Source organism: Falco naumanni, chromosome 1 (genome assembly GCF_017639655.2).
Source record: "Falco naumanni isolate bFalNau1 chromosome 1, bFalNau1.pat, whole genome shotgun sequence".
Classification (NCBI taxonomy): Eukaryota; Metazoa; Chordata; class Aves; order Falconiformes; family Falconidae; genus Falco; species Falco naumanni.
In genome coordinates, this window is record NC_054054.1 from 6,463,727 (window position 1) to 6,489,767 (window position 26,041).

The 26,041-nt window shown below is 44.4% G+C and overlaps 1 protein-coding gene across 1 annotated transcript; it reads right to left on the bottom strand.

Moving 5' to 3' along the window:
* Positions 1 to 17,023: 17,023 nt before the first annotated feature.
* Positions 17,024 to 21,542, bottom strand: LOC121082643 (translation initiation factor IF-2-like). The gene is made up of 2 exons (XM_040582318.1): positions 21,067 to 21,542; positions 17,024 to 17,110 (listed from the first exon to the last, which is right to left on the bottom strand). Exons 1-2 carry the CDS (start codon positions 21,540 to 21,542, stop codon positions 17,095 to 17,097), a joined length of 492 nt encoding a protein of 163 aa, XP_040438252.1. The 3' UTR covers positions 17,024 to 17,094.
* Between the last annotated feature and the right edge of the window lie 4,499 nt (positions 21,543 to 26,041).

Below are 26,041 nucleotides of genomic sequence, written 5' to 3' on the forward strand. Positions count from 1 at the left end.
CAGTGGGAGGGCTGGAGGGGCACAAGAGACTGGGAGGGAACACAGCCAGGACAGCTGACCCGAACTGGCCAAAGGGATGTTCCATACCATAGAACATCATGCTCGGTATATAAATTGGGGGGTGGGTTTGCCAGAAGCTGCCAATCACTGCTGGGGGACTGGCTGGGCATCGGTCACCACCTGCAACTGTGTTGTGCATCGTTTCAGGGTTTTTTTCCCCTTCCCTTTGGACTTTATTCCTCTCCCCTTCTCTCTTCTTTCCATTACAATTGTTGTTGATATCATTATCATTATTTCATTTTAATTATTAAATTGTTCTTATCTCAACCCATGAGTTTTACCTTTTTCCCCGTTCTCTTCCCCATCCCACCAGGGGAGGGGGAGAAGTCACTGAGCGCCTGCGTGGTACTTACTTGCCAGATGGGGTTAAACCACAACATCACTCACCCCCTCCCACCCTCCGCAGTAACAGCCCTACCATGGCCATGGTTTTGGAGAGGAACTAGAAGGATCATTGCTAGGGAACACCACCCTCCTCATTCCCCTTCTTCTCCCCACTCCGTCTGGCAGGAAACTCTGCTGCTGTCAGTCCCTGCCTGTAACATTTTAACTTCTGGCTTTCGCCAGTTCCAAGAGTACCAAGCGCTCTCCCTGCTGGGAAAGTCCAGATTTGGATTGCAGCTGTCAGTTAAAAATCTACCAACCCCTACTGTATACTTTACACTGTTCAGTGGACAGCAAAAAAAGGGGTTAAATATGTCCAGAAGAAGATGGGAAAGAAAAACCGAAGAATCTGACTAATTACGTATTATTTTTAAGCAAAAACGATGTAGGTGTTATATGTGCCCTACTCAGTATTTTCCACAAAGCCAGAGTAAGATGATGACATCTATGTTAAGGTTGAAACATCCAGTATTTCAGTCATAAAAATACGTCACGAAATCCCAGATGATCACAGTAGGGTACCAGGGGGTACAGCCCCCTGTGACCGCAGGGACCACCACCCACACGTGATTTGGATGAGCAGCCTGGAGGGAAGAGACCTTCAGCCACCAGGCTGGGCAGGTTAAGTTTTTGCAATCCCCACTCCTTTTCTAGGTAACTTAGGGTTTACCTGGGTCTGCTACTTTATTGTTATTATTTTTTTTTTTAATGTGGCTTTAGAGGTCAATCACATTCCCATATTCACATCAAAATGGTTTTGAACATTAAAGGAGCAAGGATAATTGGAATCTACAGGATCCTCTATTTTTGATGGCAGTACTTGTCACAAATGAAATCTGTCTTCTTTGCCTCTCTCTCTCTCTTTTTTGCATATGCATCTCTAATGCATTACAATTTTTTTTTGCAATTTTAATAACACTTTGAAAAAATCAAATAACAGTACAAATTGAATGTTGCTTCAAAATTATTCCTGAGACATCATGACATTCCAAAAATGTTTTAACCTTCTGAAAAGTATTGGCTGCTACTCAACGTTCTGCTCAACTTTGTTATCACAGGCAGAAATGCATGATTTCTCTTCCTTGAAGCTAGTCTAATTCTTCTTGTATGTTATCAGGTCTCCTTCCTCCAGGAAATTAATCTTTGTCCCTTGTGTGAAGGAAATTTTCTCCTTCCTAGATCATACTGAAAAAAAATTTTAGTGGTTTCTAGAAAATTTAAGACTCCTGTTTCTGCACTTTAACTTCAATTTCACCAATTTTATGAGCTTTTCTTTTCTTTCTTTATTTTTTCTCCCCGCCCCCCCCCCCCCAAAAAAAAAAATTTACAATGGGTTTACTTGTGGGTTTTTTAACTTGTTCAATTGCAATCTTAAAAACATTATTTTAAGGATCATTGGGAGACCCTTTTTGTTATTTCTCTTTACCTTCAATTGTACATACCTTCAGTATGGATCTCACTATTCTACTCTTCCAGATTGTTAAGCTGCTTCGACCTTCATCATCTTGTTCCATTTGATTTATTTCCCGCACACCTGAATTTGCTAAATAGTCTGCCCAGCCTTGTCTTAATTAGCAGCTTCTGGGCCGAGCAGTCATATAATTTAATTTATTATTATTCCTTGTACTTTAGGACTTTTATTGCTGCCTTTGTGCAACATCTGAGCTTTGACTCTGCTGTCCACTTTTAAAACTGGGATGAGGATGCTGTCGGGATTGCATTAGGAGAAGTAACAATGGTAACATGCAGAAGCTTCAGCTGAAGCTGGGAACCTCTGTAGATGGTGTGCACTGTTTTTGAAATGTCTTCTGTGAAAAGTGAAGCAGACAAATCAGATGAGGAAACAGCGGTAAAAAGAGGTGATGTCATCAGGCTTTATTACTGTCTCTGCAAGGAAGAAGATGCCGTTCTCCAGACTCCTAATTTTGTACCAAGCTTTTGATCATGCTTCCTCCTGATAATGTGTTTTGCTAGCAAACGATATTAATTATTATGTCATAAGCTGAATGACCCAAAGCAAACAGATCAAATCCAGCCTGGCGGCAGAAAATAAACAAGAAAGCCATGGCAACACAACTGAAAAAGTAGCGGGCTGCTCTTCAAAAGTCTTTTCAAAACTGATATTGCCACGTTGTGCTCATTCAGTAACCTTTTAAAGAACAATCCTCTTTTGCCAAATATTATTTTGGCAGGAAAACTTAGGGAATAAATCAATAAATCTAGCAACATCTAAGAGCCTTTTGAAGAGTATTTGCTTCCACTCACACCTCCTCCTTACCCCACTCTCTCAGTGCACACTCCTGGCTTTTGTTTGTTTCACATAATAAATAATAGGGTTAATCGGTAGCATGTTAGTAGTCAGAACCTGCTATGGCACCAGGCTCATGTGAGATGCTGACTCCAATGTCTGTTGGATGTAGAATGGCCTGCTTGGCTGCTGGCAGCCCACCAAAGCCTGTGTGGCATGTCCCCTCCACGGGGCGGGTACGGTGGCCGACAGGGAACTCTGCATCGCACGCAGTGCAGAAGTAGAGCCGTCCACTGATGGCATCTCCCCCTACGGCATGAATACCACTGTAGTGGTTTTTTCATCTGGGAAGATGTACGGGCATCATTTATTTACGGCAAGTTTGATATATTGAAATATGTCAAACACAAGCCACGGCCTTTGAGGTCATCCAAGGACTTAAGCTTGAGTGTGTAGCTGAGCATGCAACAAATCAGCCAGCACAGAGAAACTGCACAAGCACCAGCACAGAGACAGCAAGGGGCCGTTCTAGGTTCTGAATGAAGTCAAGACCAACGCATGTTCTATTCATAAACCCGCTGATCTTCACAGCGGTTAAAAATATAGCTGTAGACACTGAGACATACTGCTAACCTTTGAAAAGTACCTAAGAATAACTGAATAACTGTCTCCCCTAAACGTAACCACTACAACAAAAATCAGCTTTAAAGCTGTCTTTGGACTTACAGGTATTTGGTCTACGTTTGTGCTGATGTCAATGAAAATATCCGTGAGTAAGGCCTGTTAGCAACAGGCTACAACAAGGTGTGCATTTATTGGGGTAACAGCCAGTTATAAAAGCAGGAATGCAGGTGGATATTTCTAGATCCAGGCCTGGTGGGGAGGGCAAGATGAGGAGGAAATGTCTACCTGCCTTATCCTAAGTGTCGTTTTAACACCAGCATTATTGAGCAGCACCAAGCTGCTCCCACCTTGGTTCTGGGTGACAGTCATCTTTTTTTGTGCTCTGCAATTTCATACTGTAGTTATTTGAAGACAGAAGTTATCTCAGGACTAATAAGTCTTCTTTCCACAGTCGCAATCCTTTTTGAATCTTGGTGAAAACACAGAAAAAAAAGAGTATATTCTACTTCTTAATCAGAAAAAAAAGCAATTCAAACCAAAGAGAAAAGTACGCTTTTTCCTCCACAGCTGCCGCCATCTTTCCCAGTGAGACAGCTTTACTGTTTCAGTCTGTTGCATTTATTATATTTACTTTCTTCCCCAGATTCATTCATTATCACAGGTAGCCTGAGATTTACCTCTTGATCTCAAAACAAGCTACCAGAATACCTGGGGGAAATAAATGTTCTGAAATTACAGTGTTTCTGGTGAAATCGGTGCTGTTATTGTCTTTACTATTGTTTTTTTAGGGTTTTGGGGGTTTTTTTGTGGTTGTGGGGTTGTTTTGTTTTGTTTGTTTGTTGTTTGTGGGTTTTTTGGGGGAGGGGGGGAGATAAAGTAAACCACTCATCAAAATCTTATTTTATCTAGACATCATTTGAGTTGCAGTCACAAAAACAAAACACTTTTTTTGTAAAAAAGTGTTTAATGGTGGTGAACCAATCTTTTAGCTGTTGCAAATAGTCATAGATTCTGACTTCTCAATAGCTGTCCCCTTCTAAACCAACTAATGCACACGTCAAAGTCAAAGGATGGGGTAGACCCCTTGGGAGCTCACATTTCCATGGCAATTTTGTCTGTTCTACTGTTGGCCTCACTTAAAACACCTAGGAAGAAGGAAATTCATCACCACGACATCAAAACTTCTGGCTCTGTAATATACCCTACCAGTATTTATTTTTCTGTGCTGCTCATCTTTACACATCAGACTTACTGAGGTGTTTTTCTGTGTGTTTCCTTCCTTCTTCTTCTGCATATGAGTCTAAAAGCGAACACTTTTTTCTCAGGACTATGGCAGTTGATTTTCCTTTTCTGGGGGAACTACAGAAGTGGTGAATTATGACAGAATAGTTGTAGCTACAAAAATAAAAATTTCTGATAATAGTTTCTTCATTATCTTGTCTTCTGCAGCATGAATACAAAATCCATAGCTTCTGTTACAAAGAGAGAGATGTTTGTCGATAGGCAAACAAAAGAATAATCTCAGCTTGGAAATAATATAATCTATTAGCAAGTCACCAAACTCTTACACTGACAACAGACAAGTAATCGATGCTTTGTCTATGATTTGCAAAACAAAGCAGTTGTATTAAAATAAGAACTATATTTATTCACTTTCATTTCTTACATGTTGCTTCAATATTTGGAGCCACATACATTTTTTTTTAAAAAAAAAGGAGGAGAGAAAAAAAAAAAAAAAAAGAGAAGCAAACTGGAAAGCTGTAAGCTTGCCAATAGCTTCCCAGACCTCAACTTTAAAATCAGCTCTCTGCAACTAGGTGAGAAATAATTTATTGTTTTACTGGATTATGCAGATGTTGAAAATATCATGAGGTTTTCTTGGTTCCACTGAGTCCTGCTAGGCTGCTTGGGCTCGCCTCCACAGTACTGGGATTTGGCCAGCCTGGTTTTCTTGGACTCTTTGATGTTCATATGCTCTGTTGGGCTTCCTGGGATTTGCTCCTTCCTGATTAGAAAAAAATAAGTACTTTCCCAAGCCCATCAATTCCTGGCACTTCTCTGAGCCGTGAGTCACAGGAGGCTAATTGAATCAGTGGTGCTCAATTCCATCCATCCCGAGACCTGCCCCCAGCCCCCAGCAGCCAGCACCAGCTTCAGGGAATTGCAGCTGGGAGCTGCTGATATGCTGGATATGTACAGAAGAAAACAGAAAGAAGAATGATTCTGTGTAAGAAAGAGTGAAACGGTGACAGTTAAGTGGCACCTGAGCAAACGTTTACTGCAAAGTGGGAATAATGCATGTTTATGAGGGCTAGTCTTCGGGATTTTTTTCAGACTGAAACAGATTTCACACCTCCTTGTTTATATATTCCTTGCCATCTATGCCCGAGCTTGCTGCATCTCCTATACCTTGCGCTGTCATTATTTTGAACTGTAGAGGCAGGTGCCCCACAGCAGTAGGTCCAGCCAGAGCAGCCTCGGACAGGCCACTGGGAAGCATGGCTGGAGCAGTAAGCTCCGGAGATGCTCTGGTCTGCAGAAGGCAGGCTAGGTAATACTCCCCAAAAGATTGTCGTCAGCATCTTTCCATGCTAGCTGATTTTCACAGCTCCTGTGGTAGCTGTCACACTTCTCAAAAGAGAAAGGAAAATGCCTCTGTCTGGAGACTGAGCTGTGCAGAGCCCGTGAGATGGAGATCAGACCACAAGTCTCCACCTGCCAGGCAGCGTTGCAGCCATGAGGGCAGGCAGTCATGTTCCTTCTTGCAAGCTTCCATTGAAGAGAAGTACAGACAGATTTTGCAACACCTTTGATTACAGTTTCTAAAGTTTACAGAGAAGCCAAAACACACAAATGATATAAAACAACGAGAGAAGCTGGATCTTCATGTTTAGCGTGAAGTTTGCACTGGAGTCGTGTGTCTGGAAGGCAAATGAGACCTTCTGGAGGGTTTTGCTGGGGCATGCCCTTTGAGCACACGTCCTCCTCCTCCTAGAAGGCTGGATTGCAGGCACTCGCTCGTTCTCAGGTAGTGCCACAATTTCTTTACACCCAACAGCCTAGAGGAGAAAAATATGTCAGCTGTGACTATCTAAAGAAAAGCCCTGTTGATTTACATTTAAATGCAGCTGTCACTTGCTGGCTATAGCCAGTAAAGCAAAGGCAATAGGACACGGTACTAAAACACTGCAGGGCGCTTGTACTTTGACGTGCTTGCAAAGCACCCAGCTCTGCTGCTCTCCAAACAGCACAAGGTGCCAGGAAGAAAATGAGTGGCAATGAATGCGCCAACACAGGAGCCGTATCCTTCCAATGTGCTGTTGGTGAGGGGTACGAGCAAAACCCACCCAGCTCCGGGGTGGTCCTAGGGGCTCCATTTGCTTGCAGGGAATGGGGGGACTCAGCTGCGGAGGAGAGCAGGCTGCATGGAGGGAGCCGCAGCTGCTCTCGCCCTGGCTCCCTCTCCGTGTCCTATGTCAGCGCTCGCACGCATAAAGCACCATTGTTCACAGGCAAAAAAATTGCCAGGGGAGCACTGGACAGTATCGCTGCCTCACAGCGTCAGAAACCACACGTGTTCCCTCTCCCACCCACGCCCGCACACATGCAAACAGGCATCCTGAGCGTCCCACTGACAGGCATGGAGAGGAGTATCCCAGTGTCCCAAAGCACCGCTGACTTCAGGCTGTCCCCCAACAAGCTCCCGGGGATGGCTCAGGCTCTGGGAGGGGTGGGATGCGATGGACACCCCCACTGGGGGTACTCCAGCCAGCACATCCCAGCTCAGCAGTGACCTAGAAGAAAAAAACCTGTGTAATAGCTGCATGAATATCTGGTATTAAACCTCAGAGCTAACTCACTACTTTTTTTGTATCTCATTTGGGATGGAATATTGGATTTTTACATGTGGTTCTGGGGGGTTTCGAGCCCTCTGAAACATTTGTGAGTGTAGAGTGACATGTACCAACGATAAAAGGGAATAATTCCCCGGTGCTAGTTTTTAATTCTGTACATAACAAACACTTCTTTCTTTGGTATTTCTTTCAACTCCATTTTTGAAGTTGATTTATATCTGCCTCTATTTTGCTCCAGTTTCAATCTTCTGGCGGCGTTCCTTGCCAAACCAGCCTAATGCCCACATGAGCCCCATTCAGCTGCGTGCTGCTGTATAGGCAGAAGTACATGTTTTTCTGGGCTGAGCTTTGTTTGCCAAATCTGGGCCTGTTTTCACAGATAATGACTTCCTTTTTGTCTCCTTCTCCTTCTGTGTGCCTTTTTTCTACACACGGTCATTTCAAAATGTAACGTGACCCTCATACATCATTTTTATCAGCCTTATAAACCCAGCATTATATGGCGTATGATGTATGTAAATTCATGCACCTAGAGGCAGCGAGGGAAAAAAAAAATCTTTTCGTTCTCTGTCAGGAACAAAGGATGCCTCTATGTCATTCAGAGTCAAGGTTTTTTCTATCTGCAACTATTAGCTACAACAGTCCTATATTTCGGATAAAAATGGAAATACCTTCTTTTAAAGATGTCATAATTAATTTCTGCATTTTTTCAAATGTTAAGATTCTGACATTCTCTTTCATGGTAACTTTTCCTTTTGAAATGTATTTTTCTGCAGTACTATAAACCCCTTTAAATCAAAATCTTCAAAAAAGCAATTGACCAAAAAAATTTCACTTTTTTCTTTCACAAAATACTTGAAGCTTTTTTCTCACTGGTAATGAAAAAATGTTCTGGAGAAATGCAGAAATATATTTTTGGAGCAGTATTCATCCTAGTCATATTTGTAGAATTGCATCTGTGTGCTAGACACAGAACCACCACTACTGAGTTCTTCGTGAGGGGACCTTGGCCATTGAGTCATAGAATGGTTTGGCTTGGAAGAGACCTTAAAGATCATCTAGTTCCAACCCCAAAGCACTCAGCTTTGCCATGGTAGCCAACCACAGTTAAAAGTTGGAAACTCGTTTTGCAAGAAGAGAGTTAGTTTAGTTAGCGGCACCCCAAGAATGAATGGGAAGTTTTACCAAGTGTCAGAAATTCTCAGCGTGCTGTGAGAAAGCCCATACCAGCCACCCGCACGGCTGAAGGACAAGCTGTAGGACATTGCTGGACACCAGGAAAGGATCCCCCGTCACCGGCAGGTCCTGCAGTGCTGCACAGAGGAAAAGTCAGGTCTCAGCATTACAAAAGCACATGGGACTATGAGGTTTCAGTTTGTTATGTTATACCCCCGTCTATTGATACTCCCTGATAGCATCTGGGATTTCTGAGCCCTACAGGGACTTTTCTCAATGAAGTCGCCTCAGCGTTGTTGGTCCTAGACTGGATACGCCGAGGCAGACAACTGATAAGGGACCTACAAGCTTGACATCAATACACAGTTGCGCTGTCATAACAATGCAACCTCAGCCTCTAGGTTACAACTTCTCAGAAATAAAGAATGCTCATTAGGGTGAAAGATAATTGGGAGTGGTTTCCTCGAAAGGAGAGCCACTCCAGGCAGCTGCAGTGTCGAGAGCAGGCCTTCACAACGGTGGCATTGTTTAGAAGCCATTGACGTCTGCAAACAAAAATCTATTTAACTCAGTGTTACAATCTAAGAAAAAATTACCAGGAATCTGTTATCCTTCCGCTCCAAGCAGAGTTGACCGAGTTTCAGCAAAACTACCTACATCTGTAGATAAAAGAAGGTTATGTTTCTGAGGGCGTTAATACGAATGCCACAGATTTCCTTTGAGGTATTTTATCCTCCTGCAGTAGATGTGTGACTAGGCTATATTGGCAAATATCACAAGTCATGTAAGGCCAGAGCAGGAGAAATATTTTTCTGCAATGACTGCAATGCAGAATACCGCGGTGTCTTTTCATTTTAAAACACTTATATTTAGGTTTAAATGAAAACGTTTCTTCGAAATTCCTAATCGTCATGCATCTCTCAAATTCTTCAAATTTTACAGGCACAAGATGAAGCCATTTTTTAAAAGAGGGTCTACCTAGATCTGCATAAACAGTGTTTAACATACAAACAAGTGCCTCTAATATACAGACACAGAGATAGGTAATCTTTGCCCTAGAGCTCTTTATTTAAAATTCAAAAAGCAGTCTGAAAGACCTGCAAGCCAAGCAAAAATACCTCAGATCTGTCAGTTTTATCAATAATGATGCTACAGTGGAGACTGCAGCCACGCTCTTTGGGCCGCATCCTGCACTTGCATAATGTCAAGTGTAATTCCCCTTTGTCGACTTTTACACCATCGGGTGTTTTAGATCCTTCATTCTGAAGGTAGAGAACAATTAATAATTGGTTATTAGAAACTTTATTGGCCTAATGTGTGACAGAAGCTGTTACAGCATGGCCTACATTCTTACAGACTGGATGAACTGGGACATTCGTGGCTTTATACTACAACTGAGCCCTTTTGTGTCACAGCCCAGGTCAATACTGATCAGTAATTAGCACCTCTGAGGGAAGTTTCCACCAAGAGAGCAATTACAGGGACAGCAGCTCAACCCTCCCTCCCTGATGGCTCTCTCCAGAACCTGAAAGAAACATATTTGTGAGATCACATGTTACATTTTTCAACGGCATTACATACGTTGCATGCCAACTGGACCACAGTTGCACATCAGTAGTTCCAGTATGCTTAACTGCCTAGACCATGGAGAGCAAGGCAGCCCTTGTACCGCTGAATCATTTTCCTCTGCCATCCCTGCTGTTTCGGTAGAGCAATCTTCTTGCCTTAATTCTCGTCTCATGCCTATGGAATTCCCATCTAAAGAAAAATTCACTCATGATTTTGTATGTATGCTAAATGAAATTCCTTGCTAACAAATACCAAGACAAACAAAAGCTTTTCACGTGCAAAGGGGCAATTAAAACATGAATTACGACATCAGGATGTCTAACTGCATGCACAGGGTGTGCATCTATGTAGGTCTACTTCATCCTTTTTAAGTTAAGGTGAAGCTGAATTTTCTTACCAAATGAAAAAAAAAAAAGGGGGGGGGGGGGCAGGCAGATGGATGGATGGACACTGTTAAATAGACGCAATTATGTCCATATTTATTCTAACTCTTTTCCCCCCTCTTTCTCTCCCCTACCTTCAAGAGCCCCCTCTCTTCCTTCCTCCCTCTCCCACTGTCTCTGTGACATACGTTACAGCCAAAAATTGAAAAGACAGAAGTGAACAAAGCTATAGGAAACTTCTGCATGTTTCAAATTGCAAAGCAACGAGAATTCAGTGCCTTTGTGGAACCAACGTCTTTTTCAGTTTTAGAATTACAAGATTTGCAGGTATGCACGTTTCCTTGTCAGCAAGAAAAAAATATGTAGCTGGAAAAAAGTCCTTGATAGCCACCAGTTGCACATCAGTTGCTCCAGTATGCTTAACATTTGGTAAACAGAGAGGTAGAAGTGAGGTACACATTGTTTTGTTTTTATCACAAATAATTGTAATTATGAGAAGAAAAGGTATTATGCTATTTAGACAATTCTTTCCTTTTCTGTTCCTGAGGGATTTTTCGAATGCTCATTCTGAAATGAGAAACAACAACAACAACAAAGAAAACAAAAAGGAAATTCTTTAATCCCATCCTTTACTCTTAATCCAATCCATGTGACACAGAATAAATTAATTAAAGACGAAGTTTATATCTGAGATGGCACTTTCCAGTTCTTGGTTGGAGAGTTGCACTGCCTGGGCTGACCAGGGTGGACGTTTTCCTCCACGGTCACACAGCACATGCCATGGCACCGCCTCACAAAGCCAGCCGGATCAAACTGTTCAGGGATAGCTAGGTCTATGCCTGGCAAAAGCACATTTTTTTGCATTTTCAGCTTCCATTCTATTAATTATGGAGTTTTATGGGCTGCTGTAGACAAATTATGTTCCTTTTTATGAAATCTAGATTTTATCTTCTCTTATTCCCTCTTGGGAAGTGTTAATGGATACAAAAAGGAAGGATTACAGTGACGGTAACGCCACACTGGGAAACCCTCACAGCATAAATTTCCGAGCCAATCTAGATATTAAAGCAGCCCCTATCTCCTGCTGTTCCAATCCTGCCAGATTTACAAGATGCTCCTCAGCCGACCATACATTGTTGAAGCGTTCTTGGGGTAAACATGGGCTACTACAGTCTCCTGCTATACAAGAGAGATGACCGAGCTGAAACTGCCGTGACAGCAGCCAGCTCCTTTCATTGCCGTTTCCAACTCCTGCCTGAATCCAAAGGAGGTGCCTTTCCCATCCCTCCTGTAGTCACAGACAACGCACCCTGAAGACTGTGAGAGGCGTTTGCCAGCTCCGGGATTTGCCATCTACAATGGTAGCTTTTGCCTATCTTCCCCAGCTGTTAATGAATCTAAGCCTGACACTACAATACCCTTGCACTCTTAAATGAGAACAGAGAATTTCTTAAATCACCTTTTAGTCAGAAAAAAACAAGGTGAGGATGTGGAGCCCAGGGACTTCGACAGTACCTGTGGCTGGTAGATGGAGATAGTAGGAGAAGCTCTCTAACCTTTAGGTAGCCTGCTCTTCAGCCTCGAAGCGTGACTCGATGATTGAACATCATCACCGCATTTCATGTGGCTTTTGAACATGCAGATTATGCTTTGGCACGGCAGAAATCAGCGTGCCTGAGTGCCAGCCACAGAACAAACTGCCACACCTGAACCTGTGAGGGAAAAAGGGCACGTAGATTTAGCTGGCTACCCAACGGGAACCAGGAGGGGAAACAAATAAGAGCACAAATAGAAATAAGCACTCATCGGTCTCTAAAAGACTGATAAAACCGATTTAGTTTTATCAATATCTGTTGCTAACTCATCATGGACAGTGGGAATATCATCACAGAATGAATGAAGGCGTCAGATAATCTGAGCAGCTCAAAGGATCAGGGCGACTCTAATTACAAGTGCTTGATCCCATCCAAAGATAATGCTTTCTTTCAGCCCCCCTGCTCAGGAGGTGGAGCAATACACACTCCAGGCTACGTTCCTCCTCTACATACGGTGTACGAGCTAAGATACTGCAAGTTGTGTCCAGTATTTGCATCAGAGTAAAGCATGCTGCTTGCTTATTAATTAGCATAGAAATTTAATACTGGCTGGTTTATTGGCTTACAAATATATTTTGGCAATTACAAGAACCTACTGGATATACCCACAAGGTGAAAGCCTGGGAATTTTTCCATATATTTAAATAAATCCAAGATTGACCTCAATTCAGTATAAGGAAGATGAACATTTTATCTTCTTAGGCATCTCTCAGTATTTTGAAACATTTTCTCTTACATGTAGTACTTCACATATGAATATGTACCGCATTTTACGGTAAGCTCTTGGTTTGTTTAATCTTATCTGTATTTTATTTTTTAATTTACAATAACTGGACATATGGAAATGCTTGGAAATAGATGAATTTGCATAAGGTCAGTGTTGTTCCACATTTTGTTCACTTAAGAAATGATGGCAAATATGCTAGTGAAATTTATGCTCAAATAATCTCTGGTGTTCTGCTACATTTAAAAAATGCAATACTCCTGTTCCTCTCTGTTCACAGTAGATTTCATGTTATCCTCACAGCCCTTATTACCAAATATAATTTGTTTTTCCAGATTCTGATGCCAGATGCTATTATGTTGGAAAGCACTTGATATACATAAGTGTAACAGCCAATTCTATAAAACGTTTCATGGGTTCCCATGTTCCCATGCAGCACTGACAACATTTTGTTAATTAGGAAAATCAAGTTTGCCCAAGGAGGGAGAAAGGCTTGTCAATATTAATGATGGCAAGATCTTTCTCTCATCGTGTGAATCACACATTTCATAATAAGAACGGCAGAATGATATTTTTTGGAGCACAGAAAGAAAATCAGTTTTGCCAGGCACCCACTGAACAAGGACAGAGAGGGGCTCTGCGGACTATGATGAGCAAAGTATTTGTTGTCTGAAGTGGACATATGGCAGCACAAGCTTTCAGACGTGATTTCGGGCTCTAAGAGGAATGCTGAGAAAGCTCTGCTCTAAAGTACTGGTTAAAGTGGACCTAGCAGTGAATATAACAGGTGACACAGCATTCCTGAGAATATCCAAATCCAAGATGAAATTTGGCTCATCTGGGTTAACTTTAAATGTGAAAGGAAGATGCTGATGTCCAATTAGCAGACACACAGAGGAGAGAGCTCTGTAAAACAATAAAAGTGCAGCTGCCCCACTGGCACCGAGGTGATGCCAGGAAGATCCGAGCATATGAGCTGCTCTGCAGGGCTAACGCACAACGTGGAGTCCACAGGGCACGTGATCATTGATGCCTTCTTTCCCCTCCCCCCCCCCCCCCCCCCCCCCACACACACACACACAAAAGAAGAGGGTTATCAGAAGCTATCAGCAAGGCTCTAAGAATATACACCAACTTGGAAAACAGAAAGGAATCAAGATGTATGGAGGGTACCGAGCACTGCCTTTACATACGTTGTAGGAAATGAGTGAATAGTGCAGGTGGACAATAAACAGGAGGAACCTTAGTGAAAGCAATTCATACAGCACTTGCTCTGTACTGTGAACAGATTTTGAAATCAACGTTGATAGCAGAGCGAGGATCTGTGTTATTTTTCACCTGGAGAGTTCATTGTTCGGGAACAAAGGGATGCAGGACCAGCCAGGCGCACGGGGTCTCGGCGGTACCTCCTGTGGGCGCAGGGTGGGGAAAGCCTCCGCAGCCTTCCCGAAATTACAGGCGCCTGCTTCAGTGCGGGAGGTGTCATGTCCACCCAGAGCATGCAAATCCACCTGCAGCAACCATTGCTAAGCAAAGTACTCTTCCAGTTTGCAGCGCACCACATTTATGCCACAAGTTTATTTTACAACGAAAAAATGCATGTGGACTAAAGCGGCGCTTCCTAGTGAAAACGGAGTCAGTTTGCTTGACAGCAAACTGCTATAGACCAAAGATAATGGTAATCAAGGATTATAAACTATTACTCTAATAATCTGTTATAAATTATTATTTTTCTACATTTAGTCATCATTCCCTATCTATTATGTATCCTCCAGAATATCCCATTTGACGGTGGTGAGAAAGCTAGTGTACATGGATTTTGCTTGCTGCTGAATTTAATTGTGCCTTATGGGGATTCCCTTTTGTCAATGGTTAGTTGGATATTGATCTACATAACTGGAAGACCTTTTATTTTATTTTTTTTTTAAACAATTGATCTATAAATAAACATTTGCAAGGAAGCACACTAGACAAGGAGAGCTTTCATCTTTCAAAATTCTGCCAGTAAAAAGCCTACTAATAATCTGTAGATGTCTTAGACCATGTCCTTTGCTGATGGAGAAGTTTGGATACGATGTCAGGGGGTGAACTGGAGTCAGAGTTGTTGTTTGGTTGTTTTTTTTAAATTTTTTTTTTATAAGACATCCCATCATTTTTGTGGCACACAACAGGTGCAGGGAAGATTATTCAGCCGAGGGCAGAAAGACCTAATCATAGGGCTGCTGTTTAGCCAAGTACCACCTTGATTATCCAAATGTCATGGGGACACTGAATATGTTTGCCTAATTAAGGCCTTGGCTAATGGTGGTGCTTTTAAATGTAATTAATAGCTTTCTGGGGATACAATTATTCTGAAAAACAAGGAGATGGTGGTAATTGAGGTTCAGATAACTGTGGTAGAACAAACAAGAGCTAGCATGAAACGAGTGAAGAATTATGTGAAATATTAATTAATGAATAAATATGAAGTTATCACTCATTTTTAAGGATACCATCAAAACATATGAGCAGATGAATTGCAGTCACAATATGTGTTAAATTTAACAGAAAGTATGAAAGCAAAATTACATTTACAAAATGAAAAAAAAATAAAAAAAAGAAGTGTTACGTTAGATTTTAGAAAAGCAACTGACAAATTCATTCCATCGTTTAATTAACAGTTTTCCTTCTTTCTCATTTGAGAGGCGGTTTCTCACTTTGTTCAAGGTTCCTTCCTATATGTGTAACAGAAATCAGACACTTTCTTCCAGTAGAATTTGCATGTCTCAAATGATGTACGTGATTCAAGCCAGCTTTTACTGTCTCTTCAAGACAAAAACAATAAAAAAACAACAACAACAAAAACTCGAGTAAACTTCAAAACGACATGCAAATATCCTGCAAACATGCAAAACACAGCCCTCCTCTCAGAGAAGCGAGACTGCACCTGCACCGAAGGCCAAGCCTGGCAGGGGCCGCCAGGCACTGGGCGGACAAGGGCCTTTCCCCCAACACGGCGGCCGGGAGCGGAGTCTTGACACAGCGGAGGGGGGCACGCAGAAAGATGGCTTTGTGTCCAGCCGTTTGGAAATATAGATTGATACTTGATACAGACAAGTGGTGTCCCTCAGGGGTCTGTATTAGGACCAGTAATGTTCAGTATCTTCTGCTGTGGTTGACATGGCTGAGGGACAGGATGCCATCCAAAGGGACCTGCACAAGGTCAAGAAGTGGGCCCATGTGAACCTCATGAGGTTCAACAAGGCCAAGTGCAAGGTCCTGCACCCGGGTCAGGGCAACCCCCAGTATCTCTACAGGCTGGGCAACGAAGGGATTGAGAGCAGCCCTGCAGAGAAAGACTTGGGGGTACTGGTGGGTGAAAAACGACACGAGACAACAATGTGCACTCACAGCCCAGAAGGCCAACCATATATATACTGGGCTGCATCAAAACCAGTGTGGCCAGCAGGTTGAGGGAGGTGATTCTGCCCCTCTGCTCTGCTCTGGTGAGACCCCACCAGGAGTGCTGCATCCAGCTCTGGGGCTCCCAGCACTGGAAAGACATGGATGGACTTGTTGGAGCAGGTCAAGGAGGGCCACAAAAACTATGAGAGGGATGGAGCACCTCTCCTGCAAGGAAAGGCTGAGACAGTTGGGGTTATTCAGTCTGGAGAAGGCTCTGGGGAGACCTGATTGCAGCTTTTCAGTATTTAAAGGGGGAACAGAGAAAGATGGGGATAAACTTTATAGCAGGGCCTGTTGCAACAGGACAAGGGGTAATGGTTTTTAAACTAAAAAAAGGGTAGATTTAGACTAGATATAACAAAGAAATTTCTTACAATGAGGGTGGCAAAACACTGTAACAGGCTGTCCAGAGAAGCGGTAGATGCCCCAGGCCTGGAAACATTCAAGGTCAAGTTGGACAAGGCTCTGGATCAACCTGATCTAGTTGAAGATGCTCCTGCTCACTGCAGGGGGGTTGGAATAGATGACCTTCAATGGTCCCTTCCAACCCATGCTACTCCATGATTCTATGAAAAAACCAAAAAGTAGTACCGTCCATATCAAGCAGCCAGCTGGTAGATCAGTTTGAGTTTGGGCTAAACCATCACCACTGTAATGCACCTCTGGGACAGTTCCACTGTTGACGTATGACATAAGCATGATTTCCAAAGGTAAAGTATATGAAGACAGAGCATGTTTTTAAAGCTATTTGGATGGATGCAAATAATAATGCTTTTTGATCCAAAGTTATGATCAGCCACATACTGTGAATATCCTTCTTTCCAAGCCAGCAGAATAATAAAAAAAAAAAATTCCAGAAAAGTCCAATCCTCTGCTTTGCTAACTAGAAGCTTCTCTTAAAACACACATACCCCTGTTCTAAGGAAAAGCAAGTTGCTTCAAAGGTCACCCCCTCTTACCGAAGACAGTGAAGTGAGGGTCCAGAGGGAAGCCACCCATTTAGTTCCACTCAGCTGAACAACTGCAGCTTCTCCTAATTCTTCACCACTCTGTACAACATGGGTAAAGAACCATGCAGGATGGTAATGGAAAAAGGATCTGTAAAGACTGACTTCCATCCCCCTCCTCCATTCCTCAGTTTGCATAATACAGGAAAGAAAGCTCAACCTATTATAAGTAGTTAATGCTTCCTTTAAGAGATTTGTTTGTAAGAGAGAATATGAGAGTTCTGTGAGACAGAACACTATAATATTTAATTTATAATGTAAGCTTGCAACCCAAAAGTTTTTCTGTCAATAAATTATGCCAGTCCTAGCCACAAGAAGGTGGAGCTATTTAAAAACAGCAATTTAAAGCGCTGTTTGCTCACACGTTTCTGGATCTCAACTTTATTTGATTTTATCTATTTTATATTTCTCCTATGAGGTTATTTTCCTGAAGAAACACGTCACCAGCTGGTATAGCTACTGAAGTGTTGCTTCATTACAAATTATTACCTTTACACTGTATTTGCTTTCTGCTAATGAACCAGCTACGTTACACACAGTACTACTCATATGAGCCAGCTTTTTTCCAAACTTTTATTCATGAGCAATACAGCCTTCCGAGGCTGACAGGCACTGCTTATAAATACAGGAAGTTAATGCAGTAAATGTTAAGGTCAAAGTATTTAAGGTGACAAAAGTCACTTCAATCATGCAATTTGCTTATTGCTGTGTCTCTGGGAACCAACTATTTTGCAAAGCTTACAACACTCTCCAGGGGTGGGGAGGAGTTTATTTTCTAAAAAAAGTTAATATTCTATTCTAAATGTTACAAACTGATAGCAAGTGTATTACCCCTCTCCTTCCATGTACAAATCAGAATTTGATTAATGACAGAAACCCTTTCAAAACCTCTTTTCAATAAAACTCATAGCTACCTTAAGTATACTGGTTACTTCAGGAAAATGTGTAAAACATACTTTCTTTGTTTAAAAATCAATATCAATTCATTTACTAAAGTGAAGCAAAAACCTGGCCCACAGTACCAGAAACAAAGATTGATACTGGAAATGAGATATATGCCTACATACTTTAGGAATTTTCTCTCCTTGTCCTTCAATTGCACATTCTATTTTTAAGAGTTAGTGGCTTTTATCTTCCAGTGTACAAATACACTGGTGTGGGGAGGGAGAAAGACATTTCCTGCATTTAAAAAACAAAGATGAGTTCTCTCTGGACATTCAGTTAGTAAACTGAAACCAAAAGTAGCTGGGGAGAGGGGAAATAATAATTAACATAACATTCCTGCATAGCAAAAACTAAGATTATGCAAATTTACAAAAAAGTAAACACTAAATTCATTGCATGATAGCTGTCATATCATATACTACACTAATTATTGTTTATAAAAAATATTATATGCTTAAACATGTTCACAATTAAACATGTTTATGACTACTAAAACTTGACTCAAAAGATATTCCTCTCCCCCCGCCCCAGTTATGGGTTTGGTTAAGCAGAACCTCTGAATTCATAAAGAGCTAGTGAAGAACAGATTAAAGCACATATTGATAATGAAGTAAGTATGATTTTATACTGAGGTACATATTTCATATTTCCAAAGCAAGTTTTCTCCTACAAAAAGTGAAGTTAAATAAAAAAAACCCCAAACCTGGTTTATTTTCTCAAGTGGATTAGAACACAATCTCAAGTTGCTCTAACAGGGACTTTTAACAAGCTGAGAACATCCCTAGATGTACTTAACATATACACACAGTTTTAAATTCGATTCACAAAAGACATACCATTTGCATATGTCTTTAAGCAGCGGCAGTAATTAAAAAAAAGACTAAAACTTTTATTTCCTGTTAAAAAGGGGATCAAACCCACATAATGTTAAGAGTCCTGAAGAGGACCTGGACTGAGAGATCTAGGCTTTGAAACATGCTGCTGTGAAAAAGTTAACCACCTCTGGTTTTTCAAACCTGCCTTTCCTTCAGGACATTTTTTCATTTGTTGTTGGGTTTTTTTGTTTGGTTTCGTTTGGTTTTGGTTTTTTTTTTTGTCACACAGCCATACCCCTAAAAAAACCGCAAACAAATCAAAGCATTTATTGTGCCATCTAGTAGCTTGGTGCTTTTATTTCTAAATTCTTGGGAGATACGCAGGATACTCCAGTGAGAGAAATAGCAAACAACTCCAGTAAACAGAAAAATAACTTGTTAATTCCAGTATGAAAGATGCTACATTAAACAGCAAACACTTAGAGTGGAATGGAAGGCATTCATAAAAGAGACATGAAGTAGCTGTAATATTGTGCAGAAATAATTTCAGTTAAAGGCACTTTTTAGCCCTGTAAACCTAAGCAGTGGTCTAGCTTTTCTTCCAAGGTTTGCCTGTATTGAATTGACAGAACATTATTGTTACGAAGACAAGTCATAACCACTGCAAACTGCATCTGTTTTAGAAGACAAAAGTATGTGAGGAAAACTGTCAAATATACATAGCAATCTGGTAATGCACATTTCATATTTTCAATTTCAATGCACTAGTTTAAACTCTGAATTTCACAGTTATTTTCAGCTTTTGGAAAAAAAGCACCTTCAACTGTTTCCAAGATGAAAGGGCACAGGGTATTGTGCCACCATCCAAACCAAGCAGTTTGTGAGAACCATAAAGTCCATTTTCCAGCAGTTTTCATTCTTATCAAGAGGAACCTCTCACCACATCCATTATTCTCCCACCCAGTCATAAATGTCTAACAATGCAGTTAAACTTAAAGAGTGTAGCTTCTCCCTTAGCAGGGAATCTCTAACTGGATGCTATCTGCATGAATTAGGAAACTTGATCTTGTCTTTTAGACCTCTCCCCTTTCAAACCAGTCAAAAAAAAATTATAAACTGACAATACAATCGCTTAGGTCTTACTTCATTGGAAATCAAAGCTAAAATCAGGTACAATTCCTCACTGAGGAACTTTTCAGTAGAGAGGCATGGTAAAAGTAATTTGACAAGCTGATTCTCACAGAGCCTCAGGTTTGCACTGAGGCAGGGAAGTTTCCATACAGACACAGAGGGACCATCCCTGAAGTGATGTGTAAGTCACAGGCTTTGTCCCAGAATTAGAACACCAGTTACGCAGAAGGAAACAAACAACTATTTCCATTAGCTGAAGAAAGAAAGAAGAAAAAAAAAAGTGTAACTACAAGTCTATAGACTACAGGTTCTTGCCACTTAGAGGAGAGCTGTGGAATATGTTTTGTTTCCTAAGCAGTAGTAACTTCTGAATGACCACATCACGTCATATTAGACATCCGACTTACAAATCGACTGAACCACAACAACCCATAGAGTTCCTTTCACAGAAACACTGCAGGTACAGGTTAAAACTGAAACCCAGGAAGCCGCGCAGTCAGGAGCGCCAGGTCACATTTACCAGCAAAGCTGCCAGTTCACGAGTTAGCAGATCCAACTCTTCAGAAACACGAACAAGTGAACATACTTTGTTAAGCAGGCCTTGCGCACTAGTTACACACCCTCGCAGTACTTCACATACCCGTACCTCCCCGACTGCCACAGCCGGCCATGCCGAAGGCACCGCGGTGCCCCGTGCCCGCAGCAGCCCCGCGGAGCGGGCAGCCACCGCTGCGCCCTCGGGCGAGACGGGAAACTGAGGCCGGGGCGGGCTGGGTTCACCCAAGGTCGCCCAGCGAGCCCGGTCCCCCCGAGGGGCGGGCAGAGCCCGGAGCCACCCGGCCTTCCCGCTTCGGGGAGGCGCGGGGGCGGCCCCGCAGCCATGTGCCTCACGGGGAGGAGAGGGAGGGCCGCCGAGGGCCACGCACCCCTGCCGCCGGAGCCTCCCGCCCGCCTTCCCCACCCCCAGCCGGGGGATCACCCGGCGGAGGAAAGCGGGCAGGGCCACCTCCCGGCTCCCCTCCCCCTTCAGGGCCGGCGTGAGACGGGCCGCCATCCCCCCGCCCCGGCCCTCCCCTCGGGCCGGGCGCTGCGCAGCGCCTACCCGACCTGGGCGCCACGGCCTGCTGCTCCCAGTCACTCCCGCCGCCGCCCGGGCTCATGCGGGGGCCGCGCTGCGCTCGGGGCCGCGCCGCAGGCGAGGAGGCGCCGCCGCTGCTGCTGCTGCTGCCGCCGCCAGCGGAGCCGTCGGGGCCCCCGGGGCGGAGGAGACGGGGGCCGCGGCCTGGAGGGGCGGGGAAGGGAGAGGCAAGAGGCCTGGCGAGGCGGGCGGCGCGCAGGGGCGGAGGGCAGGCCGGGCCCGCGGGTGCGCCTCCTCTCGCGGACTCACACGCTCTCAGCCCGAGCCCCGCGCCACCATCTTGGGAGCAACGCGGATATCGGCGCGGCGCAAGCTCGGAGGACTCGCAGCGGGCGGGGGTGGGGGGGGGCAGGAAGGAGGACCCCACTGTGTCGCGGCGTGCACCGCGGGCGGGGGCGGGCGGACGAGGCGGCTGCGACACGCTACCCACCGCGCGAAAAACCATAGAGTTCCCGGACCGGTTCCTTCCTGTCTTTTCCACTCGCGTCGCCCGGCGGAAAGGGGGCCGAGGCGGCGCCTGCGTGCCTGCACGCGTGAGGTGGGAGCCGCCATGTTGGAAGAGGGCAACTAGGGTGATGGGATGGGGCGGGGACTTCCCTCCCTAAGGAGCGGCGGGCAACCCAGTGCGCGGGGTAGTGACGCGCGGACGGGGCGGAGCCCCGCGTTTGAGCATGCGGAGGCTGCCGGGGTGGGGCTGGGGCTCCTGCACGGGCTGGGGCTGGGGCTGGGGGCTGGGGCTGGGGGCGTGGAGGCGCGCGGCCGTTCGGGGGGCGCGCGGGGCCGCCGGAGAGCGCGCGCCTGCGCGCACATACACGAGTGTACGGATGCGCGCACGTACGCACACACATGTGCACATACCCCAGGCATACGGCCAGGGGATGTACACGGGCATAGGTGTCCGCACACACTGCATATACCCAGGCATGCACATGCATGTAGTATGCACATGCATGCAGTATGCACATACATGTGGTATGCACATACATGCATGCACCCTGACGCACAAACAGGTGACGCCAGCATACATGTACGCACATGCGCGTGCATACATGCATTTGCATGTGCACACGTGCCCCCGCACCCCACTGCCCAGCCACAGGCCGCCCCAGCGCCTCCGCCGCCCCAAGCAAGCACGGGCACAGCCGCCATAGCACAGCACCGGGCCATGGCGGCAGCCGGCGAGGAGAGCGGCTGCCACCACACCTCCTCCAAGCCCCTCAGAGAGGTCCCCCACCGAAACCCCCGCCACCGCCAAGCCCTGCCACCACTGAGGCCCACCCGCGAGGCTGGGCCTGGCCAGCACGCCCCATGGCAGCCCGCCCAGGGTTTATCAAGTTTAATCTGGGCAGGGGGCCAGGGAGGGAGTGCAGGAAGGGGGACGGCCGGTGGCCTGGGTGCTGCTGCTGCCGGCCGAGGCACACGGGGACAGGCAGTGCCTGGCCCTGGCCGCCCCGGGCCCCTTGGCAGGCGAGGGGAGGCCCAGGCCGGGTGGGAGCTGGAGGCCAGCTCGCAGTGAGGTGCAGGGAGGGCCTCACTGTCACAGCCCGCGGCAGAGGCCACCACGGCATAAATTTAGGTCACTGAAAGCCCCGTGTTACCCAAAGCCCAGACCCTGGGGGGCACCCCAGGGCAGAACTGGCTGGCGGGTGCTGGGAGGGTCAGAACGCAGCAGGGCCCCTGAGCGTGGGCAAGAAGCCCCCTGGTCCTGCACAGCCCTGCGCGAAGCCCGGCTCGTCTGCCCCAACAAATTCTTCCGTTGCCTCTTGGGTCATTTCTTTCCCTCCCCTGCCTACGACCAGGCCTATACATTGCAAGCGTGCCTTTTTTAGGGACTTTAAAAGCAAAAGTAAAATTTGTGTTTTGGCTAGTCAATATTGAAAGCCAGGTTGATAAAATAATTTCAAAGTTGGGCAAAGCATATAAAATTTTACTCTTTTGGGATATTGAGTTTTTGTAGACGTAACTATATGGAGCTGCAAGCATGGTTGTAGGGGACTAAGTAGAAAGAAAAAGGAAAATGGGTCTGAATCTTTCTTACATTATCCCTTAATAATAAAAATAATAAATAATTACATAGAAGTCATTCTACCCTGGCAGAGAGTATACTTTTTCTTTTTAATTAAAAAAAGTATAATCTAGAAGCATGAGAACTTCTTAAATGTTAGAATAAGCTGTTAAAAACCCATCGACATACATTCTCAAAGGCAAGACACTGAAGCCAAGGGTTTGATTTTGGGCAGGAAATGTGTGTTTAAGATCTCTTAAGAAGACATGGATACATGTTTTTAGCAAAATTTTGGAAGACCTAATGTGTCTGTTACAAGGTAATAGCTGGTAAGAACAGTGGACTTAAACTAAATCATTAAAAATCAAGCTCAGAGAGTCCTGGTACTCACAGAGAATGTGGTGGGCAGATGTATAATTGAAATACTAAGACTGAGTGAAGTACTCTCCTACTTCAGTGTGGTCTGAAAGCAGGGTACATTGCTGTGCTCAGATAGACATCAGTATGCATCTAAAAATAATAACTGGGATGAACGCAGACTTCTGCATCTGGAGGCTCCCTCACAGCAGCAAAACCTGCCAACTTTGATGTATTAAAATTTCAAATTCAGGACAAAGTTTATTTGCTAAGAGCTTTCCTGTTACCTCAGATAGAGTAATACTAAGAAAACGGCTCTGGGAGGTGCACTCTTTCACTGGTTTTCCCATTGTTGTGCTGCCGAGCCCACCATGTCCAGTCCTTATCTCCTGCTTGATTATAAGTATGCTATAGGAAGCGTGTCACAGGCTAAAGTCCGAGTAAGCAACATCAAGCTGCTCTCCTCTTGCCTACAGAGCCCGTCTTCTCATCACAGAAGTGCTCAGGCTGGTCAAGCATAGTTTGCTTCTGGTAAATCCATGCTGGCTGTACCCAGTCACCTTCTTGCTCTTACTGAGTCTGGAAAGAACCTCCCAGAGTTTCAGGTGAAGCTGATCAAGACATGTCCTCCTTGATCATACTCCAGATCCTCCTTGCCTCCAGCCCTTAGAGACTTCCCATGAACACCATGATCGTTCAGAGATGACAGACTGTGGCCTCACAGTGACAATGGCCAGCTCTCAGTGTGCTTGGTCGCTTCCCATCTGATCCCATGGGCTTAGTCCATAAACTTCGTCCTCCTCTTGTGTGAGCAGCACCTTTTTCTGTCAAGCTTTGCTACTACCCATAGGGATCTGGGAGCCCCAAGACCACACCTTGCCAGTAGCAAGGGCACCGATCTAGTCTTTTCTGTGTCTTGTGCCACTAGGTGCTCTGCCCCATTAAGCAGCAATACCACAATTTCCTTAGTCCTTTTGCTGCTGATGTACCTACAGATGCTCTTACTGTCCTTCACATCCCTCACCCGTTTCAACTTTGGCATATCAGGCTTAGATGATGCTTCTAAAGCCCTTCCTGGAATATACCCCAGACAGTCATGGCATGTAAGCTGTCTCCATAACTTTTATCAGGTCATTTAGCCATCTTCTTGCATCCTTATAGCAGGAAGGACCAGGACTGCTCAAAATATCCAAGACAGGGACACTGTGGAATTTATATGATGGACATCTTCTTTACCACTCATTCTTTCCAAATAGTAGCTGACACTTGGTTTGGAGTTGTTTTTTTTGGCCCTTGCAGAGCATCAGATGCATTTTTTTCCCGTGGAACTATCGATTGCAATCCTGAGATCTGGTCCCTAGTTAGTAGTGAGCAGCTCGTGGTGCAATCACTGCTCAGAGGTAATATTGCTTAGACATATCACAGGTTTTCCTCTGAAGAAGCCAATGCAATTTTAAGGACGAGGCAGATGATAACAGACAGCTGATGTGGATGCTGGGGTTTATGTATTGCACTGAGTGGGTGCAGAGGTAATGGAAGGAGACTTCTCTGAATAGGACACGTAATAAAAAGGCTCTGCCTTCTTTCTGTTTTGTGGAGGCATGGGACAAAATCACATTGGCTTGTGGACATGCAAAGAATGATACGTTTAAGGAATATACCCCAGAGCAAATCACTCTATAGCAGTGTTCCATGAATGACCAAGCTGCATGATGGATTTCACTTTGATTCTGCTAGGGAGAAATTGCTATATTTGGGGAAGTACTAAATCACTTTTAGGCTTTATAGCATGTGCTTGCAACTTTTTTTTTTATTACTCTGAAGTAGCTTGACTAGCCATAGATTAAACTATGGGCATTGGTTTCTGTTACAAAGGGGGTAATTGTACTTTCCTGCCCTCATTTAATTATGTTACATATTCTGCAGTGCTTGGCTATTAGGGTACAGAAATGCTTTTGCTGCCTGGAGTGCTTTCAGCTACTTCACGTTGGTATAGTCAGCTGCTGGAAAGCAAACTGGATCTGTCCAGCTGAGCAGACTCCGAATTTGGAGAAGTCTGGTTGGAATTCCTAGTGGAAAAGCCACCACTCCCTCCCTGCTTCCTCCCTAATCCCTGCTGCAGCTCTGGAGCCTGGGTGTGGACTGCATCTGAGGCGAACAAGTGGTCTTGACTATTTTGCGGCCATCCCCTCCACAGAGCAGGCTCCCAGTGAGGTGCTTCAATTGCGTGCGCTGAAGTAATGCTTTGTAAAAAAGTAAAATCAACAATTATAGCTAATAACCTGGTCACTAAATAGAAGCCACCACAGAATATCTAATCTTAACATTTGAACATTTGGAAACAAGCGGTTTTTTTAACTGCTGAAGGGGATCAAATACGACTTGCCTCATACACAAATTATATGGAATAGGCAGCGGTTTCCAGCAGGAGGAAAAGGACATTAAAAATAGAATCCCCAAGCCTCTTTCACCATTTACTATTGATGCTGGAGAAATGCCATTGTGAACCAAGTCTGCTGCGTATTAATTTCAGTAGACATTGATGTCTCATTTCAGAGCTTTGTAGAAAAACAGTTTCCTCT

Bases quoted from the DNA above. Each gene is read 5' to 3' on its own strand.
- LOC121082643 (XM_040582318.1), bottom strand. From the start codon at position 21,542: ATGGTTTTTCGCGCGGTGGGTAGCGTGTCGCAGCCGCCTCGTCCGCCC.